Genomic DNA, 22,916 nt, shown 5'->3' with positions numbered 1-22,916 from the left:
AGGGCAGAGGCCAGGGGCAGCACCAGCAACTTGAGCCAGGCAGCAGCCAGGCAGGGCAGCAGAGCCCCACGCTGCAACGGCCAAGACCTCCAACTCCTCTCCAGCAGCTCGTGAGGCAGAAGGAACATTTTAGGACCATGTAGCCTAAAGCTGGATGAAGGAAAATACAAAGGCTCCATGGTGATCAGAGTGCTACTCAAGCTCCAACTGTGTTGCCAACAATTTTACTGAGGACTGAGATCTAGGACCTGTTATTTAACAATAAGTCTTGAGCCAAGAGGCCTGAAACACCCACTTGATTCTAGAAACACCACTATGAACTAAATTAACAGCCTACAATCTAGGCTGCTTTTCACTGACTACATTTCTAACCCAGCCTCGCAAAACTCAGCTCACTAGATTTATACCTAAACTTTTTCAAATGCCAGGTTACTCGGTTTAGCTGCTCACATGAGTAAAATCAAACACAAGTTCCTCACTAGCAAGAGATACAGTGTGCCTGCCATTTAGTTTCCACGCATCCCATTTTACACATATACCAAATAAGCAATGTATTATGGTTTAGGGTGAGAATAATTTGCACAGAAGTCTCTAGCTATAACATGAAAAGTTTTTCCACCCAGCAGACAGCTCACGCTCTCCAGACCTGATCAGAAAGGGTCAAACAGAAGGCACTGAGCACACACCAGGAAAACGCCACCAGGGCCTGGCAGCACTGAAGCTGGCTGTCTTACCCAGAGTTACCTGAGGGGGAAGTTTTTGTCACCTTTCCAACAGGCACAGCCAAAGAGGCACTGCCACATCAGAGCCCAGAAAACGCTTTGAAGATGAAAAGTGCTACTTACTTGCTAAGTATCCTTATCAGCAGAGAAGCAGCACCGTTTCTTACAACCAAAATGAATCATAAGCAAAATTTTTATTCTCAAAGAAGTTACATCTTTTCAAAAGTAGGTAAAAAAAATCAGTCAATCATGATGGAACTAATTCCAGGTCCCCCAGTATTAGTGTATTTCACTAAGCAGAAGGTTCGTCATCCACAAGTGAAAACTGCACCCTGTCACTTCAACAGGAGTGATGCACCAGGAACTCCCAGCTTTGGGCTAAGAAACACAGTTAAAAGCCTTAAGCTCCTGATCTTTTCAGCAGGTGATTAAATATCCCTCTTCACTTGTCAGTCTTCAAACCCCTCCCTCAAAGCAGAAAAGCTAATAGGTTTACAGGCAGCAGTAAGAACAAATCACCAAGACTGTTTGATGTGTGCTGAATACAGAACCACATGGTACCACTGGTTAAATTTTATTGTACAAAACGAATTCTGTTTAACAGACCAAGGGCATAGATACCTAGCTTCTCCAACTCAAGAAACGGTAACCAGAGGCTGTGAAGTGATACTACTGTAAATGCAAGCTGAGCAGGGTTTCCTTGTTTCAAATTTACTCCTGTGAATTGAATTTTTTCCTGGCTGGAAGCTACAGTAAGATACCAAGTGCTCCTGTCCCCCCTAGCCTGCTTTGCTGCAAGTCCCTGGTCTCACATCCTACCAAGGCACAGCCTTCACACTGCCCATTCATTTCACAAAGTTGCAGCACCAGCTGTTGAGGAAAGAAACAGAGGTTATGATTTTAAAGACAATGGCAAAAGAAGGGGAAAAAAAAAATCAGTTTTGCATTTACAAAGAAGCCTACCTACCTACAGCATCCAACACACATCTGTAGCAGAGAGCTAGCCGTTCAAAGCCCTTGAAAAACCGGGAAAATTATTTAAGATGTAGCTCTATGCATCCCACTTTCAAGCTCTTGGCATATGTGCACAAAAAGCATTTTGTGTCTTGTCTTCCACCTGCTCCCCTTATATACCCAAACAACCTTCTACTCCATGTCAGAAGCTAATAGAGCAAGCAAAGCCCAACCTCCCCCCCAACTATAGTCTCATCAAGATACTGCTCTAGACACCACTTCCACACATCTTTATTCATCATGCTCATGCTCTAAGCTCACAGCACACAGGAATCAATGCTATTCAACTTGAGTCTTCCCCATAACCTGAACTGCCACTGCCTCCACAGTCACAGACCTTCCCTGGTGCAACATGCATTTGACTAATGAAGAAGGATGAACAAAGCATAAAGGTGACATCACTTGTTTGAAGAACAACGCAAAAAGCCAATTCCAGTGTACAGACATACAGATTTCTTCAAGTCTGACCACTTTCAACCCATGTTTTTGGACTTGATCTACATGTTATATTCTGTAAGAGGAAGGAATTCCATCTGCTTTTGGATCCATCTTTCCATTAAGTTGCTTTTTGGGTGCTTATTGGATCCATCTCTCCATTAAATTGCTTTAACTCCCACACTATTAAGGGCAGAAAACAAATATAACATCAGCTGTACCTCCCCTCACCTCTCAAGCACATACCCAACGTACAGTTATCAAGTCCACATCCACCACCAGTACCTTTGTTTCCATCTACACCACACTCTGAAGATTTCAACCCAGTAAATGTTCTCAGTTTCCAGTTGTGCCATTTCCACTGCCTGGTCCAAGCACTCCCCAAAGGCTGGTACAGAAAGCACAGCAGACATGCCTCCACACCTTTCTTTTTGACAGATATGCAGTCAAATGCACGAGGTAGGTAAGAATAATACTGAAATGCACAATAAGAGATGTTTTCTATCAAGAAATACAGCCGAGCCCACAACACACCTAACTGCACAAAGCTGGGCTGCATGTGCTCTGGCTTACCACCACAGGCAGAGGATCCTCCACCTAATTCATTCATCACAGACCAAAAAGAGCAATAAAACGAAAAGCCCACCTGTCCACTTGAAACTCAGGCACATCTGAAAGCACTGCACCTAATACAGTTATCACAATCCCCACCACCTCTACAGCCAAAACCACATGTTTTTCATAGCATTTGATGATTCTAATCAGCCCTTACAATCATTATCACTCTACCCCACACATCGTCTCCTGTTCCCTTCACAGGAACACATAACATTTCAGAAGAAAAAACCTTATGCAATCTGTCAAAAGCAAATCCCCCACCCAGTCCCAGGATTTTGCCATTACAAGAAATTGACTTTTGCTGAAATTTGTTAACTTCACAAATTCAAATTAGCAGAATATTTTGGTTTCAGGCACAAATACACACACATCTATTTAGCAGCCTAACAGCCAACAGCAAATTAAAAAGAGGCAAAACATTACCATGGAGTCTCCCCAGGGGTGTTTTTTGTTCCAGAAGATGGAGTTCCCATTCTCTGACCTTGCCACAGGTCTAAAGGCCTCAGCAGTGGGACACAGCAGCTACACAAGGTACATCCTGAACCGAGTTACAAGTCAAGTGCTCCAGAGGACCACACAAAAAGAAGAAAGCCAAGCCATCAACCCGCATCTCTCAGTTCCACAAAACTCAGTACTGACCACCTCAAAAGCAAGTGCAAAGATTTCAGACTGAAGTATCTGGTCCTGTGCTTACAACAACCCATTAGAGCAAAAACCCAGCACATGGTGGGAGGTAATAGCAGAGTGGAAACAATAAAGCAGGTTTTTCCTAAGTAGCATTTAGGAAGGTGTCACCACCTTCTGAGCCTTTGAAATCCCTCAAGTAATTAAACAAACAGCCAAATGAGAAGAGGCTTTTAGCTTAACAAACACCAATTACTTCCTAGCACCAACACAGATGCTGAACATTAAAAATACTGTCTTTCCTCTAAAGAGAGGAGCTGAGGACAGCTGCCATAAGCAAGACCTTGCCCCGAAAAGCATCCGTCAAAGCTTCTGACATTTAACTTTGATGAAGAACCAAAAAAGTATCTTTATAAAATTGCTTAAAGCCAGTTATTTGCAGAAGTCTGCAATGGAGCTGCATCACATCAACAAAGGAAGAATTTGTATGACAAAGTTGCAGTAACACGCCTCACAGGTATTTCAAAGCCTGTCATGGGCTTTGATTGATTCCTTCTAAAGCTTTTAGTGCACATTAGTTTGTTTACTAGTCCTAAGAGCATTACTGGGTTTTTTTAAGCTATACCAGCACAATGGAAGTGAGTGCACCTTGGAAGAGAGCACATCACAAAAACTACTTGCTTGGGGAGAAGTTTCATCCATTTTAAAAATAACACTCCTGTCCAGATTTAGAATAGTTATAATTAATTGCTTAGCCCAGGTGGCCATTTGCAACTCCTAAATTATCAATTCACTCTGCACACTGTACACCAAACAACTCTCCATACAGTAATAGCGTACAGTATTTAGTACTCCTGAGATTTCTATACTGCAAGTTGTGCAGGATTCCACTTTTGCAGTAAAATATTAATGATGATCCCCAAGTCTATATTGCAAAAGCCAAACAAATCAAAGCTAAATTGACTCAAGGGTACACGACCTTGTGATGGATACTCACACAATGGGAAGGTCACCCATTAAAGTGGTTCTATTTTACACAGAGCTGCAAAAATTCCAGTAAGCCTTTCCTCATGTCTCTAACAGCTACAAACATCAGGTGTTTCAAAGAACCCCCCTGGGAGACTAACTGAAACATCAGATGCAAGAAGAAGGTTAGATACAGCTTCCTCACGCAATAAAACCCAGTATTAACAGTTTATGGGCATGGAATTTATGTGCTGCAACAAAACTGGAGTTATGCACTGTGACTAGCATCTCCCCATGGCTCCTGAAAAGGACTCTGTCCGTGCAAGGCAGATCTATCCCTCTTCACCTCCTACAATGTACTCACAGCACATCACTGCCCTTCCAGACAGCAAACACCTTGCCAGTTTTGAAGATGGAAGAGTTTTAAGGCTCATGCCAGAATTCAGGCAAGAAATAAAATATTAATTAAAATCTTGAAGTGATGAGAGTATAACATCTTCAGAAACTTCTCCTGCAATCTTATCTTCATGACTCAATATTTGAGGTCAAGAAATTGTAACAGTGAAAGGTGGAAAGGAACTGAAGAGGTGCGTGGGGTGAAGCACAGTTGAATCCACAGAGACTTGTGGAGATAACATCAGATAATTTCCAGCTAACAAGCTGATCAACCATTGGATTATGTCTGAGGAGCCCTGATAGTTTGAATCCGTTTCCAAAGCGAAGCTAAATGCCATGAGAGCGCCACCCAAACCAAGTTGTATTCTGGACCTTACTGAACAAAACGCTAGTAAAAACTTAAAAAAAATTGCACCTTGACTCTTATGGCAATCCTGGGGCCCTGTAGGGTCCCCTACACATAAATCAATCAGCACCACATGCATACCACAGCATCACACCAAGACACCAGCACACACATTCACTCCCCGAGGCAGACACAGAGCAGGAGGCAGGTGCCCAGCCGCCTGGCCAGCTGAAGGCCTTCAGATAAGGTGCTGAAATACAACACCTGCACTTTCCATTTCCCCCGGGCTGCAAAAGAGGCATATCTGCCTCGCACAGGCTTTGTACAAATAAAAGGTGGCAGAGAGCTCTGAGGCTTTCAGGTGAGAGGAAGGAGCAAGGGTAGGAGCATTTTAAAGCACCCTATGAGCCTTACTACCATCTAATATGTTCAAGCATTTTTGTAAAGTTCCCAAAGGCAGCTCGTGTGCAGCAAGAGCACTAACCTACAGCTGAGAAATCCTGAAACTCAGATTCAGCTGGGTCTCAAGTACTCCTGCTGATTTGCTAGAAAAAGCATCAAGTGCTCACACCAGTTCACAGTACTTCTACAACCTGAGCTGCAAATCACATCTAGCATTCAAACAGTACCATGAAGACAAGAGAGAAAGCTTTAGCCAGAAAAAACACTCTTCAGGTTTTCTGGGTCAAGCAAGACATGGATGGCAAATGTATTTGGAAAGGGAGGCTGTCTCCTTCCAGGACTGCTTGGGTTTTACAATATTCACCAGCAATGATTTCCCAGTGTTTTAACTGGTGAAAGTGGTCATGGAAGGCAGGAAAGGAGCACACAGAGCCCGAGGGTAAGAAGTCCTGGCTCTTCTATTCACATCGTTGTCATGATACTGCTAATGACTCTCAACATGGAATCAAAGACAGGAATGCACTCAGATACACCACTTACCATTGGAGGAGCTAGCAGGGCTTTGTACCAACTGCTAGCTCTATTTCAAGAGAAAGTTTCTATTCCTTATTAAACCTAAGCACACGATTACTGATGTTAAGTGGCAGTCTGCCTATAGATTCCAACAGGAAAGAGCAACAGCAAGCATTAAACTTCTGGAAGCAACAGTTAAAGTGATTAGCCTACCTATTCCCTAGCTGAAAAAAAAATTATTGAACCACCCATAGTTTAAAGATGGGAAAGCTCCAGGATTACCACTGGGTACAGAAGGCTGCTTTTGACCATTGCACTGGGAACTGAAGATGCTGTTACACTATCCTCAAAATTTGCACAACTTCATGTCTCCGTTACAACACTCACTCTATCGAATCCATGCACCAGGGTCCACAGGAGATAAACAGGCACCCAGCCTTCTACATGAAAGCAGGACCTAATGCACAAAACAGGCACACAGTGGCACAAGATGGGGCTAGTGAAAGCCCTGGCCCCAGGAGCACCTTTACCTTCTACTCATTTCAGAATTAAGCGCTCGGGGAATAAAAGGGTGCAACAAGCACTCTCTTGAATCCATGGTTTAGCTGCAATCAGAACAGGTTAACACTTTTAAGGACATCAAGCAAGAATCTCACAGCCAAAGATGTACCGGCCGATAACAGCAGGCAACAGCACCCAAAACCAACAAACTTCAGGCCCAGGACAACCACGTGGTGCCGTTTGTACCCCTCCCAGCATGGACAGTGACAAGCAGGTCAGGCTTACCTGGCTTGTTCTCACACATCCATGTAACCCAGAAAGGGCTGGGTCAGCAAACAGCTAAAAACCCTGATTATAACCACAAAATAGTAAGTCCCACAACATGTTTCCAATGGCACTGGATTTGTTTTTAGCAACCCCAAGCTGCAGCAGACCATACACAATGCCTCTCAATTTTGTTAGTGGGCAGCTCTTCAAACGGAAAAATTAATGTAAGTACACCTAAATTTCTCAAGCACTTAGGAAACTTCTCCCCAGGGTCTACTACCCAAGTGGTAAAGACATCTATACCAGAGGAAAAGGACCATGAAAAGGAAAGACAGACAGACCATTTATTTACATAACTGCCTTTGATTTCTGATCCTCTCCAGTCTAGTTTTTTCTAACACTGCAAAGGGTACAGTTACCAAGCGACTAAAGTCGGAGCTAGCGCTTCTGGATTTGGGAACCCAATAACAACTCCTAAGTCCGTGTTTACTCACCCAAACCGAGGCGGCTTTGTCTAGATGCTGAAAACCACACTCAACTTGGGGCAAATTTTTGCTGCAACAGCACACCAAGATTTTATTGGAAGGCCGCAGTGACTGAATTGTGGTTCTTTAGAGAAAAAAGGGGTTTTTTTTTAGGTAGAAATACATCACGTGGTAGTATCTTTTCTGAATACCTGTTTTCATTTTCCTTATCTCCAACCAGTCACGTGTCTAATGACACTACCACCTAAATTTAGCTCATTCTGTTAGCACTTGCAATCCTACCGATGCCTGTAGGACTGCAAGACACCTTTCTTCCTCTCAGTCTCCCCTCTCTCCTTCGGCGTATGGGGCCATTTCTGAAACAGCAAAGCAGACGGCAATACCAGAAGCCTCCTGCTTTTGCCTTGCCACCCCAGAAGAGCGCTCGGACCCGCTCAGTGCAAGGACAGTGCAAGCCGCCTGTTTTGTTCGGTGCAACGCCCATCCCTCGCAGGCCCCTTTGTGCTATATTACAGTGCCCCCTCGCTCGCTTTTGTCTCTGTACTGTCAGTCTGTGCGAAACCCCACGCCAGGCGAACTTTGGGAAGTGGGAATTTTCTAATACAGAGCTGCACCTTGTGGCTCTTCAGATATAATTAGGAGGTCGCAGATTTACGTATGCCTCATCAGCGGGGTGGTAAACGCTCACGTAAACAAGGGCAGATCCAAATCAGGGTTACTCGCCACCGAAATCTTTATCTAGACGAGGTTTCCCTATTCGGCTGTTGACTCCCTTAAAACATGCGATGACGACACTGTCCAATAAAGGCAGAGATGCTGGCCCACATCCCCAGCAAACAAGAGGGGTCTGGAAGCTCGCTCAGATCACCTTCCTTCACAGGCGGGCCTCTCCTTGTGCCCCTAAACCCCCGCGCCCCAGCCGCGCTCTGCCACCAGCAGCATCTGCGCTGGGCTTCCAGAGGAGCGTGAGGAAGGAAGAGAGAGGGATTTCACCTCCGGAGGACACCGTCCACCTTCCCCACGCTCAGACGGCGGCGCCAGCGGGCAAGGACGGGGGGTAATACGGGAAAGGGAGCAGGAACCCCCTTCCCGGGAGGCTCCGGAGCAGCCCGCGGGGGAGGGAGCCGGCCGGCAGCCCCGCAGGCCCCTGAGGCGGAGCCCCGGCCTTGCCGCCGGAGCCAGGGCCCCCGGGGAGCGGAGACACATGCACACACGGAGGCAGAGGCCAAGGCAGGCCGCGGCCAGCCCCCGTCGGCGGGGGGCGGCGGAGCCCGAGGCCGCCCCGGTTACCTTGGTCTCCTTGACGTGCTGCTTGATGCCCTCGGGGTACCACTGCACCCGCACGTAGCCCCGCCGCAGCGGGCTGGCGCGGCCCTCCTCCGCGCCGCCGGCCCCGGGGCCTCCCGACTCGGAGCCGCCCGAGCTGGCAGCGCCGCCGCCGCCGGTCCCGCGCCCGCCGCCCTCCTCCTCCTCCGAGTCCGAGTCCTCGCCGTGGATGAGGCGCACCAGGCCGAACCGCACCGAGCCGCGGTAGCGGCCCGACACCAGGTCGTGCGAGAAGAGGAGGCGCTGCGAGCCGCCCGGCGGGGCCGGCAGGGGCAGGGCGGCGGCGGGGGGGGCCGGGGCGGCGGGGGCCGGGGCCGCCTCAGCGGGCAGGTCCGCCATGGCGCCGGGCTGAGCGGGAGAGCGCGCGGCCGCCGGCGCAGGCTGGGGGAGGGGAGGGGCGGCGCGCGCCGCGCGGAAGTAACAGCCCGGGGGCGGGGTCTGGGACGGACACGCCCACCGCCGGGACACGCCCGCCGCGCCGGAGGGGGCGGGGACGGAGCCGGCCCTGGGGGGGGCGGGCGGCACTGCGTCATCCCCGGGTCACCCCCCGGGCCACCCCCCGGGTCACCCCCGGCACGGGCGGGGGGCGCTTCGTCACCCCCGGGTCCTCAGTCATGGGGGGTCACTGCGTCACCCCCGGGTCACCCCCAGTCAAGGGGGGTGGTCACTGCATCAACCGGGATCCCCAGTCACTGGGGGGGGGCTACTGTATCACCCCCTTGTCCCCAGTCATGGGGGAGGTGGGCACTGCGTCACCCCATGGGTCCAGCCCTGTCATGGAGCCGGTGGACACCGCACCACCTGGGGTCCCCCGCTGTCATGGGGGGCTGCACTGCCTCACCCTGAGCACTCAGTCATGGGGGGGCTGCAATGCATCACCCTTGGGTACCCCCCAGTCATGGGGGACTGGCACTGCATCACCCCCGGGTTATCCCCAGTCAAGGAGGGTGGGCACTGCATCACCCCTGAGCCCCCAGTCATGGGGAGGGGCTGCATTGCGTCACCCTCGGGTCCCCCCCAGTCAAGCTGGGTGGGCACTGTATCACCCTCTAGTCCCCAGTCATGGGGGGGCAGCACTGCACCACCCCTGAGTCCTCCCCAGTCACTGGGGGGGGGCCTTGCATCACCCCTGAGCCTACGGTCACGGGGGTGGGGGTGGGAGTGTGTCTGCACTGCATCACCTCAGGTCCACAGTTGGGGGGGCGCACTGCATCACCCCTGGGTCACCCCCAGTCACGAGGGGGGCACTGCATCACCCCCAGGCCCCCAGTCACGGGGGGCAGAGATGGCCCAGGCCCGGTGCCCAGCTGGAGAAGCCGATGGGTCTCTCCCCCCAGAAATGTATGCGCCTCTATCGTAAAAAGCCTCAGTGTTGCCGCCCAGATGTGGGTATCTGCACTGGGAGGGGGTACAAGGCCCACACACCCCCCTCTCCCCCCCCCCGGGGCCCCCCCTGTCCCGCAGGACGGGCACCCCGGGCATGGGGTGGGACCCCACCCTGGCACTGGGCACTGCCCTTTGCTGGGAGCTGCTCTGCAGCCAACAGCAAAGCTCAGTCGTGCTTTTTATGGCTCCTAGAAGCCCCCATTAGGGTGTCCAAACCACCCAAACATTCACTTCATTGACTCTAATGAGTTTTTCCCCTCTGTCTGCAGGGATTTTTGAAATAGAAATGGTTTCTTGAGCAGGGCCTGCTGCTTTGGCAGCCCAAGGCTAAAGGAATCCAAACCAGCCTTCACTGTCCTTTACCCAAAGGCATCCCGCCTCTTCGCTCCCTGGATCTCCCCACCTTTGCAGCCCCGGCTGGAATCCCAGGAAAATGCCTGAAATCCTCAGCCTGACTTGTTTTGTTGCAGGAAAGACCCCCAGGAGCAGCAGAGCTGTGTTTTCCCTCCTGCCCTCTCCCTCCCACAAACGCAAGGTTGGGTCACCTGGCTATCAGTTCTCCCAAGGTTCCTCCTTTTAGGAAAAACAGCCAGGAAAACTGTCTGCCCGTGTTCACCTCCGAGGTTCACCACCCCAGGAGGGAGCAAGGACCCTCTCCTCAGGCCTGCTGGGATTTTCCAACCTTGCCAATGACCCTAAAACCTTGGGAAGCAGCTGAGAAGAGGCTGGGACGGGGCGGTGTGTGGGTGAGGGATGCGCTGGGAGCCGGTCCGTGTTTCAGCTCTGCCCAGCTCCTTGAATGCTCTAACTGATGGTGAAATACAAACTATTCCCATCCTGCCTCCAAATCAGGGAGCTGCAGGCAGTGCAAGCACTCTCAGCGCCTGCCTTCCCCCCGGGGCCCTGGGTCAGTCCAGCCTCCATGCCAGCATTTAATCACTTGTTACAGCATCATTTTAATCAAAGGAGTATCGTGTTGATGTGGTTCCCTGCTGGAGCATTTCTCAGCATCGACCCCAGGGATAAGGAACAGAATAGAGCTAAAAGGGACTGCTGGGTGGGAAAATAGCAGCATACCCGTGGGGAAAAACAGTTTAAATATCCATTCAGTGCCACTGGTTATACAGCTGTTTACAGGGGTGTGCTCCTGGGAGTACAGAGCTCCATCTGCAAGCCATGACCTCTGTAAAGTGGAGGAGGTGGGAAGCAGAAAGGCAGCACATGAATGCCACCAGCGCGAGGATTTCACCCCCCCAGCATCGCTGTGCTGGAGCGGGGAGTGCAGCACGTCCCCCCGGGGCATACAGCCAGCCCACCTGGAACCAGGGGTGAGGTGCCAGCCTCCCTCCCCCTGAAACTGGGGAGGATTGTGCTTTTGTGGGAGCAGGATCAGGCCTTTGGTATGGGGAGAGGGTGCCCTCTGGCTCCGCTGGTATTGGCGACATGTTCTTCTCAAGGTTTCACAGCTTTATCCAGCATGGCGATGCTTCTCATCATCTCCTTAATGCACATTGTAACAGCTGCTAATAAAATGTAGATACACATAATGGGCATAATCATGTGTGTAGATGGAAACTGTCCCTCTTCAGAGCGATTACATGCTGAAGAGTAGCAGTGGGGTTTCAGGTAGCCACAAATAGCCATGCAAACAATCACATTATACAACCGGCAGGCTCACGGCAGGGGGATTTTAATGGGGACAAGTCAGGGCTGTTTGCTCGTTAGCAGGAGTTGAGGTGGGTGTGTTTCTGCACTGTGATCCCAGCTGGGATCTGATGTGCTTCCATCAAGAAGTGACACTGAAGAAGAACGCAGCACTTTTTCAGGACGCAGCCTGGGGCCTGGACTGCCACAACACAGGTGTGCTTCGGACACATTACGGTCCCTGTGTGTCAAAAAGAGCATCTCCTGTTCAACACGCCAGGCTGCCCAGATCTCTGCTGAGGGACCTCAACAAGTCAGACCACCCTGCAAAATACTGAGGCAAAACCAAGAAGCATTCTGCATGCATGACTGTTCTGGCGAATGAGGCTGCAGAAGAAGTCCTGTGTGTTCAGACCTCCAGCTGAACCAAAGTGACACACACCAAGCATCTTCCCCCCTGTTAAAGACAATTCCTGGTGTTAGGCTGTTTCAGGAAGCAATGGCCTTTACTCTCTTTGCAGAACATCCTCCCTGAAAGCAAGTTGCTCATGTGATCTAACCACCTTACCTGCCTCTGCACCAAGATACTGGTGAAAAGCTCAGTTGCTCCTTTCTCCCTGGGACCCAGCTGGTGCTGGGTGCACCTCTCATGGGGCATCTTTGCACAGGCCTTGTGAAGGTTAAGGGGCAGGTGCCAGGCTGCCTGCAGGGTACCAGGGTGCCCAGAGGCTGCTGGGGTGTCCAGAGGCTGCTGGGATGCCTGGAGGCTGCTGGGGTACCCACAGGGTGCCAGGTGCCCAGAGGGTGCTGGGCATACTCACAGGGTATGGGTGTGCTCACAGGGTGCTGGGATGCCCAGAGACTGCTGGGATGCCCGCAGGGTGCTGGGGATGCCTGGAGGGTGCCAGATACCTGCAGGGTGCCAAGATGTCTGGAGAGTGCCGGGATGTCCAGAGAGTATTGGCGATGCCTGTGGGGTGGCAGGATACCTGCAGGGTGCTGAGATGCCTGGCACATATTCAGGATGTCTTCAGGGTGCTGGGATACCTGCAGGGTGCTGGGATGCCCAGAGGATACTAGGGATGCCCGCAGGGTGCTGGGAGGCCCCCAAGGTGCTGGGGATGTCTGGAGGATGCTTGGTGCCTGCAGAGTAGCAGATGCCTGGAGGGTACTGGGATTTCCAGAGTGTACTGGGGCGTCTGGAGGGTGCCAGAATGCCCCGAGGGTGCCGGGATGCCCAAGAGGTGCTGAGATACCTGCAGGGTGCCAGGATGCCCGGAGCGTACCGGGGATGCCCTCAGGGTGCAGGGATGCCCTCAGGGTGCTGGGGATGTCCAGAGGGTGCCGGATGCCTGCAGGGTACCAGGTACCTGGAGGGTACTGGGATTCCCAGAGTGTACTGGGATGTCCAGAGGGTGCTGGATGCCCACAGGGTACTGGGAGCCAGCAGGGTGCCAGGGTGCCCACAGGCTTCTGGGGATGCCCAGAGGGGACCAGAGATGCTGGGAGGGTGCCGTGATGCCTGCAGAGTGCCAGAGATGCTCGGAGGGTACCGGGGTGCCCGGAGGGGACCAGAAATGCCCGGAGGGTACCGGGATACCCGGAGGGTACCGAGGTGCCCGCAGGGTGCCGGGTGCCCGGGCTGCGGCGGGGCTCTGGTGCCACCTCGTGGGCTGCCGCCTCCCGCCGCCGCGCAGGGTCCGGCCCGCTTCGGGGCTTCCGCGGAGCCCCAGGTTTGCTCGGCAGCCCCAGCGCTTGCAGCCGGGGTCTGCCCGCCAGCCTGGGGCGGCCGGTGGAGCTCCGAGGCAGCAGAGCGCTCAGCACCCCTCTGCTCAGCTGTGCAACCCCTCCTTGGCCAGTCCTGCCAATATTTTCTTCTTTTGCTGCTTCCCAGAGGCACACGTGTTCCTGTACCACCTCTACCAGCTGCTCGAAGAGTTGGTGTCTTCAGAAAAAGCGGCTCAGAACAAAGCTCGCTGCTCGGATCCCAGGGAAGGTCTCCAGACCCTCCCACAGGGACAGACTGGGAGCTGATCGCCATCATGCAGACAAACAGCTTAGCAGGAATCGTTGTGTCCCAATCCCATCAGGAAACAGAAATATTAGCAAGTGATGCAGCATGCTGCAATCTTTCGTCCTGTCTCCGTGAGCCCAGCAAATCTCCCAAGGCTGGGAGGGTAAGGGAAAGCTGTGAGAGGGGCCCCGAGCAGTGCCCTGTGCTCCCATCCTTCACGGGATTACAGAATCACAGAGTCACAGAATCATCTCGGTTGGAAAAGACCTTGAAGATCGTGCAGTCCAACCATTAACCTCACCCTGACCGTTCTCAACTCCACCAGACCCTTCAGCACTGTCAATCCGATTAACCAGCCCTTCCCTCCTTGCTTGTGCTGCCCTGAGCAAACACCTCTAGCCCTCCCTGCCACTGGCCTCAGAGAGGCATCACCTTGTGCAGGTATAACTTCATGCAAGTGCAATCTTTCCCTGCTCTTTCTCATGCAGGTTTGGCTTCCTCACAGATGGCATCTGGTCCTCATCCCTCTCCATGGGGTCGCCCTGGCTCCCACCAGCACCGTGCCAGAGATGGCCCAAGGGCAGGAAGGCTCCTGCAGAGCTCTAAGAAGCAGGATGTCCCAGCAACAAGCACCAACTTCCATGTCCCAAAGTCAGAACTGGATCTAATTTGCCTGAAGGTCTGGGACTGGAGGGGAGGCAGCTGCCTCTGCCCCACCTGCCTGGCTCTCTTCACCCAGAGGAGCCCCTGCAGCCCCTGCTGAACCCCATCCTCCTCCTCCCAGGGATTGTGTTGTGAGTGGCCATGACCTAGTTACGAAGTACCACAGCCCGGCAGAGGCTAATCACAGCCAGTGCCTGTGCTCTAGGGAGGGGATAAAAGAGGTCCCAGCTGCATCCTGGACCCCGTCCCCCGCTTTTGGCTGAGGTTGCCATGGCCAAACAGACATGAGTGAAACTGTCCCCTAAACTCTTTGTACTCTTTCCTCACTGGCCCATGTAGAGGAATAACAAGATACACCAGCCCTGCAAAGGCATGTGTTGATCTAGTGCAGGTCAAAGCCTGCTTCCCCTGGGATCACTGCGATCCAAATAATCTGTGCAGTAACATCCCCCATCCCTTCCCCATGTCCCTACAACTGTCTACGGAGGGAGTCAGCCCTGCACACTCACAGAAGGACATCAGCTGCACCGATGGGCCAAAGGAATATGCCAGAAGAAAGCCATGTACGTGTATATTTTCATGTCATATATATTACACACTCAGAGCACAGAGCAGAACCAGCCCCTCTAGGGTCTATTTAGAGCCTGGGGCTGGGGTCTGGCCACCATCCATAGGGGCCCTGCATTGCTATTTTGAAAGAGCACCCGCTCACAGGCTCCTAAGCCCCACTGAATGTCCCGTTGCAGCAGAGAGGCTGGAGGCTTGCTGGCTTTGCAGGACGTGCTGGTGATTTTGAACTGCTCTTGGCAGCATGACAGGGGAGCACCAAGGGATAAAAGTAGCAGGTAGCCAGCCTGGCAAGCGCTGAGGTTACCGAGTATGTCCAAAGAGCCACATCCTGCTGTGAAGTTACAGCAACAACGAGCACTCACACAGTGTCTGTCCGCAGCAGCTGATGAAAAGGCAGGAGAAGGCAGAATGAAATCAGAGCCCGTGGCAGACCTTGCAGGGATGCCAAACTGCAGAGCCCTGCTGCCACCCGTGATATGCCACTGCCAGGAGAAAAGCGCCACCCTCTTGGGTATGCGGGTCCCTGTGGCTAAGCCAGGGGAAGGTGTAAATCAGGGATGTAAGCAGTGTTCAGCTCAGTAATTATGTGGGTTACATGAGTTTGGGAGAGAAACCTCCTTGATGGTGCCACATGGGGAAAGATCCTGATGCCACCTGTGTCCCCAGTGATGGCAGACCCTGCCCCTCGAGGCCAAGGGACTGTGAAGGCTTAATCCCCCTGAGCACCGGGATAACCCGGCACTGCGGCGGGGATGGAGGCAGAGAGCGGCACGGCTGAAGAGCCCCTGGGCTGCCTGTGTGTCGCTTCATTCCCAAGTCCTGGCAGAGCGGGGGACAAGTCGTGATTCATCTGCCTCCCACGTGTTGCCCCTTGCTGCAAATCCTACCCAGAGATAATTGCTGCTTCCTGAGCGGGCACCCCAACCGAGGGACCAGCCTGGCTGGGAGCCGGAGTGACAGCTTGGGGCTCTTTGAAGATGCTGAGAGAGCTGCTGAATATGTAAATCTCAGCACACTGCTGTGGCTCTGGTTTAATGGAGTTTTTGACCCTCTGCAGCTGTGTGGGAGCAGGGAGAGACAGACCCAGATAAAATCACCAAGAGCAGCATCCCTGCTTGACTATTCCAGCCACGGGCCAGCCTCTGCTCTGCTGGGCTGTTTTAATGGCTAGCAGTTGCTCTGAAATGCCATTTCTGCAGACAAGAAAGCTGCTGGGTCGTACTCTGCTTCAATTCCATGGAAAAAAAAGAGGGAGATAAGGGTGTAGCCCCAGGTCATTTTGCCCATGGCTGAAAACTAAAGCAGGTCTTGAGCTCCCCCTGGAAATGTCTCCAGTGGAGCAAAGCCAGCTCTGCTTCCTGTTCAGGGCTTCTTTCAGGGCTGCATCTGGTTCATGATGATAATGATGATGCCAACATCATCCTCATGCCTGGGATAATCCCCCTTTTATTACACATGTCCTGATGGAGACAAATATTGCCAGCTTTGCCTATCCAATTTCTTACATAATAGCTCCCAGGGACCAAGGGATGTGTGGGGGAGACATGCTTCCTCTTTGGAGTAAGCTCCTTGGGGCAGAAACATTAGGTCTGGCCGCCCATCCTACAAGGAGCCAGCCGATTCCCCTGAGAAATTCCCTACTGCTCAAGCCCAAGAGATGATCATGTCTGGCACAACCAGCAGCCTCCTCATCCTTGCTGCAAAGAAAGCTCATCCATGCTGCCTTCAGCTTCCTACGGGCTCGCGATGCTATCAGACAGGTCTGGATCAGGCGCAGTACCTGGCTCTCCTTTCCAAGCTAAGCCCTCTGCTCTTCCAGCCCAGTTTACAGCAGGGACTCAGCACAGAGATATCAGCTAAATGCTTTATCCCTCTGCAGGCAGTCAGGCCAGGGGGAAAAAAAAAAAAAAAAAAAAAAAGCCTGATGGAATCCTTTTGCTGGCCTGTCACCTTAAAGCCTCTCATCTCTCCCTGTCTTTTGTCGGGGTTATAAACTCCTTAGGATGTCATCATGTGGTCCGTAAATAACAAATATATATAAGCAAGGGCTGTGGAGGGTGCAGCAGACAGAGGAGGGGAGGCAAAACCCCTGGGTCCTTCTCTCCTGCCAGCTGCAAGACGGCACCACCGGAGCCAGGCGGGCAGCGGAGCGGCGCGGGGTCCTGTCCGGTAAGCACCCACCTTTCTGTTGCATCCAGGTGGCACTAACAGACTTGGGGACAGCTGGTGTTCCCAAGGCCACTGTGACTTAGCCCCAGTATCCCAGGATGGGAGGAATGGCCCCAGAGGGAACGGAGGTTGGTGCATGGAGCTTAGCTTGCCTGAAAAGTGACTTTTTGTGGAGGTAAGAGCACAACTGTCACCACAGCCCGTGTCCCATCCCTACACTTCCACCACATGCTATCAAAACCTGGGTGCAGGGACTCTTCTCACTAAAACCCTCCATGTTTGGGGTGTGGGAAGAATTTGAGCTCTTTTGCAAAGAGCTTCAGAAGGCTTCAGAACTGGGTGAATAACTCCTTACTATCAACTCATTTAAAAATTCAAGCTCCAGATCCAGGCAGACATCCATAACATAATAAAAAGATGCTGTTAGTGGGTTACTGCAGATTTGCCTGTTTATTCACGTGTGAATGTCCCCCTGGACCATGCAGGTGCTTTGATGTCTAGTGCACAAACACAAGTGTGTGTGTGTGGAAATTTCCAGAGCAAGCTCTTGGTACGCTGCTACGTACACACAAATGTATCGGGCTCATCTCAGGCGGGTCTGGTGAGGAGTTACAGCACAAAATACAGCATTCATCAGGATACAGGAGGCTGTGTTGGAGCATTGGAAGGCAGATGTCTGGAGCCAGGGAGGGAGGGTTTTTCCTCACTCTGTTTCTCACTTACTCTATGACCTGGGGCGTTTCCTTCACCTCTGCAGGTCGGCTGGTTCCCGGGTGTAACAGCAGTGCTGGCATCCCCATGGGGTTGGCTCCAGGGATGGGCTGGGAAGGTCAGCTGGCTCCTCTGTGCTTTGCAGGCTCTGTATCCCCCACCCCAGAAGTCATTTGCATCTGTGGGGAGCCAAGAAGCGAAGCAAAAAGTTCATTTTCAGAAAACAAACACAAATGTATCAGCCCTCCAGCTGTATAACCTGGGTTGCCAGAAATAAAGTGCCAAAGGGGAAAAAACACAAGAAAAACAAGCCAAGGAGCAGCCTTTCTCCATCACCAACTTCTGCACCAGGCTGTTGGCTGGTTGGGGTCTCAGGAGATTTCTATAAATAGCTGGAGGGAGCTACTTCCCCTTTCCTGGTTATCTCTAATAGGAATGGACCAGTCATTTGCATAAGAGGTGTTGAATCCCCCCAGCTCTGTGGATGTCCCTGTAGAGACTTTCCACTCTTCAGTTCTTTCCCGCCTTTGTATGATCTGGGATAAAGGCTTGCTCTTGGACAGTGGACTGTTTAACAGTGGGTATTGGGGAGCAAACAGCCCTGAGCAGCCTGGTCTGGCTGAAGGTGTCCCTGCTCATTGCAGGGGGGTTGGACTCAATGACCTTTAATGGTCCAATCCAAGCCAAACTACTCTATGAGTCCATGATCCTGCTCTGTAATTCCCATGAAGAAGAAACGCCATCCCTGTCTGGGGCTGTACTCAGCTGGCTGCTCTGCCCTGCCATCCTCAGGCCTGATCCAGCAACCCCAGAACCTGCCCCAGGCACTCAGCACCATCCAGGATCAAACCACCATTGCATTTTCTAGGTGCCCGGAGCCTACCCTCTTGCCTGCTCTGGGATTTATCCAGGTGGATGAGCCCCTAATTCAATTAGCAGGATGAGGAGTTCCCAGAGATTTGATAATAATCTCTACAAACACTACAACGGCCCCTGCATCCCATTTTCCCCTCCAGCTTGGCCACCCCTTTACTTCCCTCCTACACCATTTCTGGGAGCATGAACCACCCATTCCCAGCATCATGGCAGTTCTTGGTGACTAGAAAGAGCATTGGGGATGCTAAATAGTTCCCCTGCAAAGGAGACGCCCTCTCCCTGATAGACCTGATCCCTTAAATACACACCCCCTGCCAAACCAGCAATTCATTGAAAATAAATGACAACAGCACCCCGTCTCACCTTGGACTGGATAAAACAGGCGTTTCAAGCACCCAGCCCTCGGCATTTCAGGATGGAAAATTCCCAGCTTGTGCTGGTTTTGCCCTGTGCAATGCTTGTGCTGGAAATGCTTTTGTTTCTATAAATCCTGTTAGCTGGAGCCAAGCCTATAATTAGCAGGGAAAGCCGGAACCTCTCAAACAATAATCAAAAATGACCAGGCTTCGCACTGGCCTTACTGCAAATTGCTGGAATATTGAGCAGGGATGGATGGATGGATGGACGGATGGCCCTGGAGCATTTCCCACTATTTCTGCCTGTGGGATGTGTGTGCTTAGCAAAGTTATTCACTCAGTTTGTAGTTCTCTCTGGATTTATTAACTTGGTTCACTCACACATAAAACCAGAGGCAGATTGAAGCTGCAGGCTCTGATCCAGGTCAAGGGATTTGGTTGGGCTGTGCTGCCGGAGAAGCTCGGCGAGCTCAGGTGCTGGTGACCCTCCTGGCAGTACTGAGGAGTCTGGGGTCCCATGTCATAGGCAGCATGTCCCAGGATGGGCTGTGCCTGGTGGGATCGTGCTGCCTGAAGTTCCTGGGACAGGGGTAGATCCCGGGGGCACCTCACCCAGGTGGGATGCCTGAAGCTCATGGTCCACTTGTCCTGCCAGTGACCCATCCCAGCTATGTCTGTGAGCGTGGATGTGACCTGAGAGCCCAACGGGGCTAAGCTGTGTCGCTTACCTGCTGAGCAAGCTGGAAACAGGAGCAAATCCTGGCAGCTCGGGCTGTCTCTGAGAGGCAACTCTGGCTGCCTGATGTGTCCGTCACTGACCTCTCGCTCATGTACAACCACGCAGCACCACATGGAGCTTTCCCCCAGAGATGTTTATTTTGCAGCCCCTCAGCTTCCCACAGCCACATCCCACCCTGCCTGTCTCCAGGGCAGGGGCTGGACGTGTCCTGGCGCTCTCCTGCCCATCCTGCTGCCTGGCTTTGCCATGGGCTGGGTCAGGAGGTGTGGGGCAGGGTGTTGGGGCAGGATGCTCAGCTCCATGTCTGCTCCCCCAGGTCTAACAGCCCCTGTCCCTGCTCTGTCCCACTGCCTGGGTGCTGGCAGCTGCTCACCAGGCTTTTGGCCCCCACATCCCTGAGATCACGAGTGTGCTACAACCCACGGCTGGTGCCAGGCTGCTGCACCGGCCCCAGCTCACAGCACCGGCAGACCCGCAGTGGGGTCACTGTGGGCAGGTATTTGCTATGTATAGATATATACACACATATGTATAGGAAAAGGGTGGCAAGCAGCCTAATCCCATGTGTGATGAACAGGTATTTTCAGCGGCTAAGAGCGCCAGAGCAGATTGGCTGAAGTAAAGGGTGCCGTGACGCTGCGGGGGCCAGCAGAGGCGGCCCCGAACAGACGGAGCAGTGGGAAGCCAGGCAGGAGGAGGAGGAGGAGGATGATGTCGGCACTCAGCCCGTTGCCTTTTCTGAAGCCCGTTCACCTGAGGTCCCCCCGGAGCTCGCCCGGGGGCCAGCGCCGCCACACGCTGCCCGCCAGCGAGTTTCGCTGCCTCAGCCCCGAGGACACCATCAGCGTGTTCGAGATCGAGCGGGAAGGTGAGGGGCTGCGCCGGGGAGGCCTTGCCTGGTGGTGTTGGCTGGAGCTTGGTGAGGTTTAGACTGGACATTAGGAAAAAAATTTTCACAGAAAGAGTGGTCAAACAGTGGAATAGGCTGCCCAGGGAGGGGGTGGAGTCCCCATCCCTGGGTGTGTTTAAGAGTGGTTTAGATGAGATGTTGGGGGATGTGGTGTAAGGGAGAACTGTGTAGAGTAGGGTTGAGGGTTGGACTCGATGATCCCGAGGGGCTTTTCCAACCTGAATGATTCTGTGATTCTGAGATTACCCCTCCCTTTCCTCCTCCAGTCCCCTGCGCTCCTTGAGGGCACACCGCGGTGCCAAAACCCCTCTGCCATGCCCTCATGGGCGATGAGGGAGGGAGCCAGCAGCCATGCCTTGTGGCCAGGCCACCATGGGCTCCCTAATGAGGTGGGGGAGGCTGTGATTAAGGAGGTGAAGAACCACAGCCCCCAGTTCAGCCAGCTGCCTCGGGTGGGGATGGTGGGAGGCAACCCCAGAGCAGGACCAGGCAAGTTGACTGGAGAGGGGGAAGGTGGGAGGAAGGCCACAGCACTCTGTCTCCTATTGCACAAGAGCCCTTTTTGAGATGCACCCCCAGCAACCTCCCCACTGCCCTCCACCCCAGGCACCCCCAGCTCCCCTCACCCAGCCCTCCCCAGGCCCATTTCTCCCTCCTCTCCACAGGGCAAGGCAGCTGGGGAGATGCTGGAAGGGAGGGCTCATCTCAGCACCCACTGCTGTAGCCCTGGAATCAGCAAAGAGAGCGGGGAGCTGGTCCCTGGGTGGGTGGGGGGCTGCCTGTGGAGGAGCAGAGCCGCTCCCTGCAGCTATCCGTGTCACTTAGAGCTCCTTTAGGCCACACAGGCAGCAGGACACATGTCACCTCTCCCCATCACATTCCACTTTCCCTCCCTACATTGCCGCTGGGGTTTTTTCTGAGTCTGGGTGTTGTCAGTCCCCCTCACTGCGCTCACTGCTGTCCCCCTCCAGCCTTTATATCCGTCTCGGGGGACTGTCCCCTCCACCCGGACGAGATCCGCCACTTTCTGAACCTGTGCCCGGAGCTATCCCTTGGCTGGTTTGAGGAAGGGCGGCTGGTGGCGTTCATCATCGGCTCCCTCTGGGACCAGGAGAGGCTCAGCCAGGTAAGAGCTGAACCCTGTTCTTCCCAGCTTGTGCCCTGGGAGAGGCACTGCCAGAGCCTGGGGATGAGGAGAAGCTCCCCGGGGCCCAGAGGCTACTCACCAAGCCTTCTCCCAAGACTAACTGCTTACAGGGCTGCTCTGGTGAAAATGAACTTTCTCATTAATTAATTTTCCTGATGCTGTTAAAAGTATGCCAAGTAATTCCCCTCAACATTAATTTTAAAATGAAAAAGACTCCAAGGATAACGGGGGGAGGTGAAGGGGGATGGCACTGGGACCCTTTTCCCTTCGTGGGGAGGATGTGGACCCTGGTTCATTGGAGTGGGGAACCAAGACACGTGGAGGACGGGACCCTCCGGTCACACTAACCCCCGCCCCCCCTCGGCAGGCAGCGCTGACCCTGCACAAGCCGCAGGGCACGGCGGTGCACATCCACGTGCTGGCCGTGCATCGCACCTTCCGGCAGCAGGGCAAGGGTTCCATCCTCATGTGGCGGTACCTGCAGTACCTGCGGTGCCTGCCCTTCGCCCGGCGTGCCCTGCTCATGTGCGAAGATTTCCTCGTGCCCTTCTACCAGAAGTGCGGTTTTGAGGTGCTGGGTCCCTGCCAGGTGACGGTGGGGGATCTGGCCTTCATCGAGATGCAGCACTCCGTGCGGGGACATGCCTTCATGCGCAGGAACAGCGGCTGCTGAGCCCCCTCGGCTTAGGCCGGGGGTTGGAGAGAGGCTGTTGGAAGGGGCATGAGGGGCTGTGACCCCTCTCCATCCCCACCACGACTCTACGTTTTCTCTGGCTATGGCTGCCCCCTCCGCCACATCTTGCCTTCCAGCCAGGAGATCAGCCCAGTCCCAGGCCAGCCCCGCAGGGCTGGGGACAGAAATCTCCTGCCGGGCCCCACTGGAAGCACTGACACTGCCCACCCCTCTGCCAGTCTCTGCTCTAGCCAGGGCTGTGCTGGCAAGCCTGGGGGGGCTGCAGGGCCATGTGTCCCCCGGGGAGGGAAAGCCCTTGTGCAAGTAGCAGCTGGGGGGGGCTGCTGGGGGGACTCTGCGGATTTCAGAGCCCTCACAGACATGTTTTGCTGCGACACCCAGCAGAGCCCATGTGCCTGCAGCCCTGCACCCCCTCCCACCAC

The 22,916-nt window shown here is 53.4% G+C and overlaps 2 protein-coding genes across 2 annotated transcripts in view; one reads left to right on the top strand and one right to left on the bottom strand.

The window, feature by feature from the left end:
• UBE2O (ubiquitin conjugating enzyme E2 O) overlaps positions 1 to 8,954 on the bottom strand; it is a 65,925-nt gene extending 56,971 nt beyond the window's left edge. The window contains exon 1 of the mRNA XM_074921692.1: positions 8,580 to 8,954. Within this exon, the coding sequence (XP_074777793.1) occupies positions 8,580 to 8,954 (375 nt within the window). The remainder of the gene's footprint in view (positions 1 to 8,579) is intronic.
• Positions 8,955 to 20,358: 11,404 nt separating this feature from the next.
• Positions 20,359 to 22,910, top strand: AANAT (aralkylamine N-acetyltransferase). Its single transcript, XM_074921959.1, has 3 exons — positions 20,359 to 20,611; positions 21,625 to 21,779; positions 22,168 to 22,910. Exons 1-3 carry the CDS (start codon positions 20,452 to 20,454, stop codon positions 22,471 to 22,473), a joined length of 621 nt encoding a protein of 206 aa, XP_074778060.1. The 5' UTR covers positions 20,359 to 20,451; the 3' UTR covers positions 22,474 to 22,910.
• The last annotated feature ends 6 nt before the right edge of the window (positions 22,911 to 22,916 follow it).

The sequence above is a fragment of the Athene noctua genome, chromosome 18 (assembly GCF_965140245.1).
Source record: "Athene noctua chromosome 18, bAthNoc1.hap1.1, whole genome shotgun sequence".
Taxonomy (NCBI): domain Eukaryota; kingdom Metazoa; phylum Chordata; class Aves; order Strigiformes; family Strigidae; genus Athene; species Athene noctua.
Note: the sequence above shows the minus strand (reverse complement) of the source record. Positions and strands in the feature narration are given on the sequence as shown.